Genomic DNA, 13223 nt, shown 5'->3' with positions numbered 1-13223 from the left:
GGTAGCTCTGATGACAACAAAGCTGTCTTCCCCTCACTGAATTTATCCCTCACCATCTTTAGGGGAAGTATCAACTAAAGGTAAATTCTAGAACATGTCCTGAAGGCTGATGTTACTGGAAATTTCTCTGCCATGTTGTAGGTTCTCTTCAATCCCCAGAAGCTGTGTTCCACATCATGTAACCAAGTGTAGCAGTGTTAAAAACTAAACATCAGACACATTCACTTACAAGCAGTTATTCCAGCAAACATCTCAGCAAATCTAGGATCTCTCTCTTGGGAGAAGATAGCATCGGGCTTTTCCACAGACTTTCCACCCTCATGAACGTTAGCTGGTATACTTGGAACAGGCACCTGTTGAGATACACAGAGGAAGGTAACTCCCTCCATCATGTTCAATGAGGAGGAATTCAAGGATAGTCACAAAGTATTTTTAGTTTTTCTGAAATCTAAGACTGCTTTATGTTTTAAAAGATCAGAGGCACAAAAATAAAAACTTGAGAGATTTCACCTGAGATAAGTCATAGGACGACAGCCCATCTCTTTGATGTACTTCAAGTTCTGCTTGCTGTTGCTGCAGTTGTCTGCAAAGGAAACAAAATTACGCTGTTACAAAAACCAATTAAGATACAAAAAGGAACAGCCACGTCTCTTATTGTATGCTCTGAGTGAAATGCCTCCAGGTGATAAAATAAATCCTTTCCTGTGAAATTAATAAGTTTTTAAAGCTTCCTCATTGAGAAAGACTGCAGCACAGGAAAGCACCAGGGCACATGAAGACTTTTGCTGTAATATCACAGAAATGCAGGGGGCAAATAATGTAGGATGGAATCTGACATCCCTATAAAGGATTAAGAATTCACTATTAGAACACCAAGAATGTCTTCTACATGTTAATGATGAATATACCAGACCTCTTCACTGATCATACTGAACAAGAAACCTCCAGTAACATTAACACAGAATTATGCCAGGCAGTAAGAAAAGGTGATCAAATCTCTGTCTGAAGCATGTCGGACATGAATATGGAATAACCTGTTGAGCTAGAAAGAAATGCATATAAACCCCTTTGCAATACAAACTATTTAACATGCTTTGATACTAGTCTCATCAGGATCCAAGTGCAGAGTCTATTACATTTTTGAAAGCTTTTAAGGCATTGAATATCCAGAAATAAATTGTGTGCTACTATATAAAATCAAGACATGACATAAAAGCAATTTGTGTTGAATACTGCTACAGAAAACACAAGACTCCTTTCCATGCTAATCAGAACTGAACAAAAAATATCCACTGTTTACATGAGATAAAAATCACTGGAAGTAATAGCCTTAATCCAATCATACGAATTTAGGAAAAATGAAATGTGCAGCAGTGTTGTGGTTTAAGCCCAATAGAAAAATACTTAAAAGTAGCTGCCAGAGGCAATAAACATTTGGGGCCATCTGGCAGAATGAAGAACTTTAGTGCTGAAAACTCTTCACATCTTTGAAATCCACTTAATTTGTGCTTAGTGTCAGATACTGTTACTTAACTAAGACAATTAGCCAATATCATTGGAAGTCATGAGAATTAACTGACAGGTGACCTGTAGGGAAAACACGCAAGTGGCAGTAAGTCAGTATATTCACATTTTATATGTGCAAATATTGCCTTTATATATTGTATTTATACAAACACACAGATTTTTTTATATACTTGTAATATATCCAGCACAGTGATCTTCTGAATCAAATTCTTCACTCGCTTTTTAAAATTCTGAAAGGAGGCAAATTCAAAGCTCCTAATTTACAGAATCAGAGTCAGTTATATTAATTGTTGCTACTGGACACTTTAAAATTACTGTAACAAAAAAGCTTCTACACAAAAAAACACTGTGCAGTACAGCTTACCAGAAATAAAACCTAATCCTCTTGAAAGGATTGCATTAAGAACAGAATTTTACTATTAAAATGCAAATTCATGCTTTCTTGTTCAGACTTATATGATCCCCATGCTGGGTCATTAGGAACCTCACCTGCCTAAGCACAGGTTTGTGTGACTGTTTAAAGACAAACAAACCCCGCTTTGTCCCATTTTAAGCTGGGATAGCAGAACATGAGAGCCACAGGGTCTTGCCAGGACACCGTTGGCTTTGAGCTGTGCCCAGGCTGCAGCCTAGGCATGCAGTACCTCTGAGCTCAGCACCACCTTCACTTCGTAATTTCCCATTGAAAGCAGCATGCAGCCAACAGTCCAGCTGATAAACAGGCACAACAGCTTGAGATTTCCCTGTAAAAAGCAAAGTATTCACTGCATCCCTTGTCTGAAGAAGCAGCACTGCGATGGAGAAGGCAGAGTTCCTTGCTCTGGCACTGGCTAGTACCACAGGAGGCTCTGACCCCAGTCTCTAGAGGACAAGCTTGGAGCTTGCTGGCATTGCAGCACCTCAAGGAAGACTGCCTGTGTAATGATGAAAACCTCAGCAGCTGCAAAATCATCTAAATGTTTTCCACCTTCCATCAACAGTTGCTTTCTGCCACTTGGTCACAATTAGCAAGATTACTTCTGGCCTGAGGATGTGCAGAAGCATACGATCTCTGTGAGGCTCTTTGCTCACTTAGCAAAGAGGAAATAAGCCACTCACACCCAAATTTTGCAAGATCAAAATTTGGATCTTTTGGAGATAAAAAAATTGGAGTTGGACTGACAAGAAAGCTGGATACTTGCAAATGATACTTGACAGTGGTCACAGTTTCTGGCCTCTCCCTGAAAGAAAAATCACCCAGCTGAGAGGAATTACACACCATGTGGGTGTTCTCCCAGAGAGACACTATAATGTGACAAGTGGCAATAGATGGGATTTTGCAAAATAGCAAGATCATGGATTTGAAACTCTGGAAAATTAAGACACATTTTTGGCCACAGGCTTCTATTTTAGATTTTTATCCAAATCTTCTTCTAAGTTTTAAACTATATAGACTCAAACGTCAAGGCACTGAGAGACAAACATGCAGACAAAGTCAAATGACAATTTAGGCACAAACAGATGGGAATGTGAGGGAACTCTCAAACAAGGTACTGAAGTAAGTAACAGATTTTTCCATCCCTTGATACTTTTCCAAAGGACGCTTTGCTCAGACACCAGTTACTAGCTTTAATGGCAAATGGGACAAAACCCTGTAACCTGCAACAAACAGCAGATCGGAGTAGATGGGCAAAAGCCTTCTGCTAGCCTTACAGTGTAAGAACACGTAAGATACAGAATAACTTTTGTCCTGTGAGCAAAAAAAAAAAAGCCGATACTCTCCAGGTCATGAGAGAGCCATGGATTTTCCACACGATTTTAGTCAACAGAGAATTCCTAAAAATTACCTCTGGAATGCAAAGAAATTCTCTGTTCACAAGCATAACATGCATACTATTCCACAAAGCTATGGGAGGCAATTTAATCATGGCAAATCTATGGGGAAGTTTTTCTAAATACCACTCTGTGGACAATAAACACCCATTAAATCCTGTTGTTAACGTGAAAGCTAATTACACTGTTTCATTTGTTTTTACTACCACCGACCTGGTGCGTGTGTCAATAAACAGCACATTAGGTCTCTTCTGTTCCGTATAAAGTATGTTTTCTTGATTCAGCCATATACATACAAATGAGCCAAACAAAACAGCATACTTACTCGTTATTTGTTTTGCAGGCACTTCTCTAGCTTAGTGCTCCTTTGCCCTTCTCTATCTTTCATCTCTAATACTCGTTAAGCTGCAGTACAATATAAATACCACATTTTGCTAACAGCACTGAACTTCGGGAACAACCTCCCGAAATCATTTCCCATAAAAACCAAAGACTTAAAACAGTATCTTCCTTGAAGTCTGTACAAGCTATGCTGCAATTAGTAAGACTCAAATACAAAACCAGGTTAGTATCTTCTGCTGTTGTTTGCTGCTACTGTAGAAATAGTTCAAACAGTGCTTGAAACCTGAAAGAAGCTGTGCAGCAATTGATGGACCAGCCAACCAGAGAGAGCCGGCGCTTCACACCCTGCCATCTAACCAGCCCTTTTGACTGAACAGTCAACATATGCAGGTCCCTTCAATCACTCAATGGCTAGATGGTTTCTGTAAAGATGATACATCATAAGGGATTATAATTGGTTTGGGTAAAACCCAAACTCAAATCATCCATGGTTTCAATTTCAGTTTCACAGCTTCGAGAAGTAAATGAAAGCCAAAGTTCCTGGCACTACAGGATATTCAATATAGGAAGTAGGGTATTGTCTGGGTCAACAGAGGACTCCTGCTTTACTTGCAGGAACTTCTGGCTCACCCACAGGTTCAGTATGAAACTGGGAAAGCTCCTGGCTTGAACAAGGAACGGTTCAGCAAATCTGAAGGATTTGATAGTTACTTCAAATTTACTTAAGTAAATGTATTTGGAGGAAAAGGGAAGATTGTGTGAAAGCTCCTCTGACATTGGAAAGGATTTAAGCCAGATTACCCTTTCTCTCTATGAACACTGAAGTCACCTGTTCCTTTTCTAAGCATCAGAGTAACCAAAATAGGATTTGAACTTTAAAATTATCAGTCTCTGTGGTGAGAGAGAAACAATACTACTGTATCCCTACCAAGCGGTGTTTATGTAATGCAGACACACGTGCTTCCTGTGTCTGGTTTGGACAAAATGGGAGCAATAAAAGCCTTGAGGCTGCCATTTGTAAAATCCTCTTTCAGACCTTCTTCTAACCTCCAGCTCCAATTCACCTCTATGAAAAGGTCTGTCCAACACCAGCCTTGAGGGATCAGAAAGACCACACATAGCATGGAATCCATGAGAAAGTAAGTCTTCAGCACCACTATCATAGTCTGGAATTTTATCAGAATAGTTAATCTCTTTAGTACTTTGGCCCATGAGAATGTGAAACAGAAAGCATCTCTCCCACAAGCAGGACTGATTCATCGGGCAGGCTGCCTCCCACAGTGACCTGTGCCAGCTCATTCTGAGACAAGAAGTCTTGAGACTTGGGACAACTGCTGGATTCATAAATGCACAAATATAGGACTTGGGGTTTACAAAATGGAACATCAGAATTTCCATAAAGCTCAGAAAAATATCTTTCTTATATATACATAATTATAAATATATATTTATATACATAAAAAAGACTTTCATGTAGTCTTTATCTGTCACCATGACAGATTATTTTATTCAAACACTGCTGCATCTGTATATTAAATGAACAATGATCACAATTATTCTTTCTTTTTGGAAATCAAACAGTCCCAACTACACAGGAAGATGTGGTCAAACAGGGGACTCTTCTTTTCAGCCGAACATAGCACAAATGCTAAACGTTAAATGCTTCATTTCTCCAGGAAGTTTCTCTTGGATGACTACACACAAGTGAAACTGAGAGAAGTTTTCTTTTCTTTTTTTCACAAGGAACTAAGTGAACATTTGAACCTAATGTTTCATTATCCTTCCACACCAAAAGCAAGTTTGGAAAGTTGGCTGTTTGAAGCTCCAAAGGAGTATCTTTATAAAAAATAAAAGAGAAAAAAAGAAACAAAACAAACAAAACAAACCACCACCACCAAAATATAATCAATCCCTCCATAACTGGAACCACCACTGCCCTCTACAGTCTTTTGGGAAAATTCTGTTTGCTGACAACTCTGTTCCTTTAATAGACACACACAGATGTATGTATGTACCGTGACATTAAACCATCCTGAGTTAAAACCTGATTTAAACCTAGATATTTTAGCAACATTGTCTTTACAACGTCACGCTGAATTTTGAACTGCCTCAAACATGTATGTTATGGAGCTGGCTATGTTAGCACAACAACAGACACATCAACATGTGTCTTGGGCAGAACTACCTACAACTGCAGTGGAAGGCACCCCTGCTTGGTCTCCATGTGAAGCACGTTGCTGGACCCAGAGCATCTGGTACTTTCACCAACATGTGAAGACAACCATGCACATTGGGGTCAGTGCTGAACAACCAGTCCCAGCAGGAGCTTCATAAGGAAGTGGAAATCAACGGTTACCATGATGGATGATTCACGAGGCATCTAGGAAATCAGAAATCAAAACATGGCCCCAAACGTGCCAAAAAAAAAAAAAAATAAAATAAAAAAAAAAATCCAGAAATGGGCAGAAACAGCAGCGCATTACAGTAAATCCTCTTCGGAAATCTGTCTTTGAAGTGGGAGAGAACAGGGGAAAAACATAAAACAGTTTGAATAATGTGTTCTTTCTACTATTCAAAAGCAGATGTATATGGGTTGTATCTTGCCATCAGACTAGAACATTTTTGCCATGACAGGAAAGAGGGTACATTCTCTGACAAAGAAGCAGCAGTCAACTTCCATATTAGGTCAACATTTCTGGGTTGTTATTCAGACCTAGCAAGAGAGAGATAACAAGAGCCAGAAGCTGCCATAGTCCTGTTCACCACAGTAAGGGCTGTGATGCCAAGCTGAACAGTATAGGGGAACCTCAGCAAAAAAAAAAACATTCCCAAGAGTCAACACGACGTAAGTCTACAGCCCCACTTTTTGATCTGTGGACTCCTGGGAACAAAACACAATTAAACCAGCCTTGGACAGATTTCAGAAGTTGCTTTTAATTTTGCAGGCCTGTTTTTGCATATACAAATTATTTGGAAAAGAAATATGGGACAGCAGAAATGTGGAAATATCTATTTTGATGTACAGTGCAAACAGAGATATTTAGCTGTCTGATTTCAAGACACATTTGCTTGTTTTCAATGAGCTTAACTATTCAGTTGTTTAAGCCTGACTTTTTTGAGTATGCAAAAGAAACTGAGCAAGCCAATTGTGATACTAGGTTTCAAGTGAGTGAATGTACAGTCCTTCTAGTTGTGTCCAAAGGAACAAGTCAAGTAACACCGTGAGACACTTATTAGCTTCCTAAGCTCAAATGTCAAAGCCCCAGGGGTTTGGTTTTGCAAATGGAGTTCTCAGCATGCATCTCCACTAGCAGACTGCTCGTTCAGCATTTCCATTATGCAGTCAAACAGGTTGAGATCTGAAAACCAGTAATTTCTTCTGAAGTAAAACCTTGGCAAAACATCTTTGGTCAGACCAGAAGCAGATTTTGTTTTAGAAAGAGATTAAGTTTATATTAGAAAGAAGAAATATTTATAAAAACCCCCACATTATAAAGCAATAGTTTTATCAAGGCCAGATTAGCTTCTGCAGTAACTGGCTCAGAACTCGGGAGGCTCCAAAAGCTTCTCTGCTCAGTTACAGGGTGATGAACCTCCACTACAGTCCTGGAGTTACTTCCTCCTAAGAGGTCCAGTGACAGATTTCTGAAAATATTAATTCAAAGACAGGATGTTGTAATTTCCCTCTTAAGATAAGGGCTGGATTTTCCCCCATACTTGGGGATATTCCACTAGATCTTAACTGAGTATTGGGAACCCTTCCCAGTCAAGCCTACTAAGGAAATGATTGTGCCAGTGTTCTAGGCCATTAAGAGTAGAGAGCTCAAAAAGAAGACGTCCAGGACTAAGGAATGGTATGATCACAATGAGCATGGACACGCAACCCTCTCTTTGGCTTAGGGATCAGGCTAACCTTCCTCCAGTATCAGGACAGCTGGTCTGCTGCTGGAAGCCCTGTGTTAGTTTCAGGCAGCCTGGACTGAGATCAATGGGCTTGTCTAATGACATAACAGATAAGTGACGTTTCTCCCTCAGTGCAGCCAGGCCCTGGAAGCATCGCAGGACCATGACACAGAGAAACAGCTATGCTGTGAGATCTCATATTGCAGAAAACCCTGTTATAGACTGCACTGTTACAGAAAAATAAAAGTAGTTAGAAACAGGCTACAAAAAAAAAAAAAAAAAAAAAAATCACAATGTTGCTTTACAGCAGAAAGCAATACTTAAATTCTTTTAAAACCCCATATACGAGCATCTGGAAAGGCACATACTTTACATTAGTGTTGGTGCAGATGATGTATTCAATCTCATCAGAGTAAGGATTCTGAAATGTGAAGCTGCTGGTTCTGATAAGCATCCATTCCCGGTTTTTGGTGCGAAAACGATACATCACAGACAGGACTTGACCTTTCAGTTTCACAACCTGCAATACCATTCAGAAAGGTTAATATAAGGAGATTGCTACCTCCTGTGCAAATGAACAGAACCCAGCAATAACTGGTGTGCTTTAAACTTGAATTACAGAAAGCTATGGACACATTCTGGCTTTCAAAAGAGGAAAGAGTGAGCTACTATTTGAACGGAGAGAATACTGATAAACCACTATCCATTTTAATAGTACTAATGCGAACAGCAAATTCTTTGCTTGGACAGCCTATTTGTTTATAACTAAGAATTCAGACATCTGGCAACACAGTTCAAATTCTGGTTTTGATAGATGAGGTTTTGTTGAAGTCAATAGTTGGGCATCAAGTGAGAATTAAGAAGCACCCAAGTAAAGTACACTCAAAACGGTATTTGCACAGTGGCACTGTAGTTGCCATTCACGTGGCATCTAAAAACCTTGATTTAAGTCAGAAGAAAATTTATATTATTCCAAGTCATTCAGCTGGCACTTACCTGGGCTATCTATGTTTATTTTTTACTGCTTTTCCACCAAGCTATCTCAGGGGTGCCTCAAGGAGGGAAAGGGAAAGTCTGCTGCAAGGAAATGCCACATCTCATTGTGGATTGTTAATCCTTATCCACTGGAATTTATCTTCTATTAGCTATCTGCAGCCTGTATTCTTTAAAAGGAGAAAACCCCAGTATTCACCCTCTGTCTTTATCGACAAGTAACTGGATTAATAAAAATACTTCAATCCTGTTTTTCCCAAAGGTCTGCATTTCAATCTGACCAACTGGATATGGAATCAAATTGAAAGAATGCAAATAGAAGATAAAAAGCCCTTTAGTAATGCCCAAGAAAGCTCAAAATAATACTGAGGCAAATGACTATTTTTTTACTGCTTTTGTTGTTTGAGTTCAGTGAGTGACATTCTTTTATCAGCAATTTTCTACTACCACACCCAGGGTAGAAACCACAGAGCTTGTGTAAAAGTGTTCAATCTGAACAGCATCCTACTGGACATCCAATAGCTGTATTCTGGATTCTTTGATACTAGCTCTATTTGTTGATTTTGGCCTTGAGACTATCTTATTCCAGCCTGATTTTCCCACCCTGATGAATGAACTTATCTTCCCAAGGAAGTAAAAGCTTTGAGATGGATTCTGGCAATTGACCAAAACCTGTAAAACCCTCCTCCCTCCTCTGTTATGCCCCAACCTGGTTCTGATACTGTCAGCAAATTAGAAATGTCAAGTTTTGAGAGGGTTTTTAAAAATAAGTGTTATTGGAAATCACAGTTGTGTTTTAACAGAGACTTCCATGGCCAAACTAACAATAATAAAACAAACTGCAGTGATCTATTGTCCTGAAGTCTGAATTAAGCAAACATTAATTCTGTAATAATATATAAAGAATAGAGATCACTAGTGGGAAAATCCTGAACTGTCTTAAACCAGTGCACACAAACAAAATAGCACAAAAAAAAAAAAAATCAAAGCTAATATTTAATCTTTGCTTTCTTACATTCTTTGGAAATAAAAACCACCTGGTGCATAGCTTAACTGTTTACTTCAGTCTTTATTGCATGACTGAAGGAACAGCCCAGATCATACTGCTGCTCTACTGAATAAAAATCTACTTAAAAAGGAATTGCCTACCAAAGAAACAGCACAGTATTTTCATAGATTGGACACAGGTTGAGTGAACAGAAACTTTCACTTAATCTGCTTTTTTTTCTGCTCTCTTTTTGTATGACCTTAAGCAAATCATGTAGGTCTGATCCAGCAAATCATTTGTGCACATGCCTAATAGTGAGTAGTGACAGTGAAGTCCCCAGCAACCCAGTTCTGAGATACTCTGGCAGTTTCCCACTGCCTGATCTCACTCTCAGTGAACACTGTGTGGACCAAGTCATTAACTTGAATGTTAGTTAGTCAGCCCTTCTGAGCCCCAGGCAATCACTTCAGAAACGGATGTTTGACATGTTATTATCCAGCAGCTCTCTGTCATTGTCTCTTGGATAAATTAATGGAATCAATCATTTGGGCACTTGTGAAAAACAGCATATGTGTTCTTGCTGTTCTTGCGCCACTGGTGCGATCAGGCACAAATTCAGGGAGCTGAAGCAGCTGAAATCTAGTCCCATGCAAAAGCAATTAGTACCCTAACTAGCCCACCCAGCAAGTCCATCTGTGCTAGCATCACCACAGTAGAAAGGGTGGGAAGGTCAGGGAGGAGAGAAGATGGGTAGTAGTATCTGACTCCTGGTGACAGCTACCCATCAGGTAGGTTCAGCTGCAACATCACACCCCCACCCAAGGTGGGGCAGAGAAGATAACTGGGTGCGGTGAACCTATGTAAAGCATCTAACCTTCACACGCTCCTCCCTGCAAACCAACATCCTGAAAAGTCTTTGGCTGCTCTTTGAACTCAGCCTGCTCAAGGGACACTGAAGTGGATGCAGAGTGTTCACAGCCTTTTCTTCTAGCTCAGCAGTGGGGCTGGTAGCCTATACCTAAAGGAGGGGATGGTGAGAAATAGCTCAGGAGTACCAGTATCCTACACTATCTCCAATGCTTCTGTAGAGATCATAAACTCAGTTTCACAATCTATTCTATCAACACAGAACAGCATCTAGTTGTTTTCCCCAGAGAGGTTTTCCAGGCTCACTTTTTGCATACCATGCCCGAACAAATAGTTACACAAATTGTTTTAGAAGTCACTTCATATCCACACTTAACAGCTAAAAATACATCTCAATATCCAACGCAAGATGGATCATCAAATCTTGCTTGAGCTATACGCTGTTGTCAAGAAAATCTGGAACTACTTAGATCAACTGAACCTTAGTAATCAGTCAAATATGCCACGCTCTCTAGTGCAGCAGGGAAGGTGTTGAGAAGATCAGCAACAGGCAGAGGGCTTGGGGAAAGCACTCCTACTGTATGTCCCAGACCAATTTGTAACACTAAGTTCTACAACGGAATAAATGCCTTTGATATAGCTGATGTAAAAACATGGCCCACTGTAAAAATGAATCCAAATCAGTAACTCTTTCCATATGTTGTATATCTTTTGTTACTTCTCTGCATTCCAATTTCCTAGTAGGAAAAAGGGTCAAATTCTCTGTTGATGTGAAGTGGTGTAACTTCCATTAACTTATATGAAGTTTATCATCTATGCTAGCAGAGAATTTAGGTCACAAACAATCCAGCATTAGAGGGGTAGAGCTACTTTCAAATCAACAGCCCATCTTGGGAGCTAAATACTTTCAATTGCCACTTAACAGAGTGGGATCTGTGCAGGCATCTCCAGAACAGCTCTAACTGTGAACACCCATTTAAATCTTTGTAAAAAGAAAGCAAAATGTATAACTGTGTTGACATATTTCTGAAAATACAGCCAACACACATGCAGCATTTAAACTACCATTTATGCAGCTTAACTGATTACTAACTGATCAACAAATTGTTTCCTATCTTGCCCCTCCTTCTCCTGCAAAACAGAAGAAATACCTTGAAATGTAAAATAAAAGCTACTTCTCTGAACAAAATAATAACAACAATAATAAATCATGGATGAAAAGGAGCAGGACATGGCACCTGTTGGAAACTCTCTCTCAAATGGCTTTGATCTTCAGGATGGCAGAATTCTAAAATATCTTTCCCCAGAAGATCCTAGAATAAAACATAAAGATGTGTAAAAACCCCAAACCACAGCACAAATCCACTGGCAGATCTGCAAGTGATTCTTGCAGATACTACATCTACCTGCCTTAGTGGGACTGCTCAGTTAATCAGGGATGAATCATACAAACAGGTCTGTAGGCATCATGTCCCACATAGTATTTCTACTGTTGCACAGATATATGTATTCACAAACAATTTTTAAGTGATTTTTTTTAATAACTGTGAAATGGTGTCTTGAAGAGACTGACATCCTCTACTACAGCTCATTTTCTGACACTAGTTTTTGTAAAAACAACAAAGCTACCTAAAGTCAAAGTAAACAGGAAAAATAAATGAGCAAGAAATTTTTTCTTCCAAACTGCAACTATTGAGAGTTATCCAAGGGAAAGTTGTGGTAGTCAGGATTTCATTTACTATTCTACCCAGTTCTGTGACTAGCCTCCTATTCAGAGGAGCAGATGTAAGCCTAAAGGATGACAGATGCCATAAATGATGTTTGCTTACTGCTCAATAGATTGGCAGAAGTAAAGATCTACAGGACCAAAACTCTCTCCAAGCATTGTTAACTTTTTATCACAGAACTGTCTTCAATGGAAAGCTGTGAAGGGTTAAAGCATCTGCATATTTGCAGTGCCTCACTGACCTGGGGCTGGTAGCCAATGACGCTGATGCACCTTGGGTCAACGAAGGTAATGACTCCATCAGAATTGTGCCTGGACAAGAACTCAGTGGGGACCGACATGCCATTCATGTCCATGCACACTGGAGAGCTGGTCACCTAGGACCAAATTAGCCCACAGAACAGTCACCTTAAGTCAAATTTGATTACATAGCTAAAGAACAAAATCTGTTGGCAGACTGCTAATTACTAAAGGAGGTCATAAATAAAACAACAGCAGAAATAAATGACACACAACAGCCTTTAGTCTAGTCTGCAAATATCTTACCCCAAGACACCTATCTAGACTTAACAGCATGGCAGGAAAACAAACACACAAGAAGTTCTGAAGAAGGATGGATTTAGTAAGGATATAAGTACAGGATTCATATCCATGGATTCCTACTGAGGACACAAACTGGACTACTGTTTTCTTACAGCCAGAAATAACTGTTAACAAGGTCCCAATGCAAAAAGAACAAAGTCTCATTATTTTGCTGTCTTGAAACAGATTAGCCTGTTAACTGTATGCAAGACTTCAATCTGCTGCTACAGAACAGTTTTAATTAGCGCACCTTGACTCCTCTATGACTAAGCCCATCCACAGAACCTCCCCTTGCTCTTCCTCAGATAGCGTGCCGGATCTTTTAAAGTAACAGACGTTTTGACACTTCACATGTTACTCATGTAATTTTCTTGGAAATCATTTTTCTTTGGCAGTTGTAACATATGAATCCCCACAACTTCCTTTTCTCCAACAGCGGAATATATTACCCGTGATTATAAAAGCATGATTAACCTAAACACC

General features: G+C 39.5%; 1 protein-coding gene across 1 annotated transcript in view; it reads right to left on the bottom strand.

The window, feature by feature from the left end:
- Positions 1 to 13223, bottom strand: part of ARNT2 (aryl hydrocarbon receptor nuclear translocator 2) — a 105186-nt gene that overhangs the window by 17779 nt on the left and 74184 nt on the right. Inside the window, 5 exon segments of the mRNA XM_065688269.1 lie at positions 230 to 353; positions 511 to 583; positions 7953 to 8104; positions 11671 to 11745; positions 12401 to 12535. Of these exon segments, the coding sequence (XP_065544341.1) occupies positions 230 to 353; positions 511 to 583; positions 7953 to 8104; positions 11671 to 11745; positions 12401 to 12535 (559 nt within the window).

Source organism: Lathamus discolor, chromosome 8 (genome assembly GCF_037157495.1).
Source record: "Lathamus discolor isolate bLatDis1 chromosome 8, bLatDis1.hap1, whole genome shotgun sequence".
Taxonomy (NCBI): Eukaryota; Metazoa; Chordata; class Aves; order Psittaciformes; family Psittacidae; genus Lathamus; species Lathamus discolor.
This window is presented reverse-complemented; position numbering and strand designations above follow the sequence as displayed.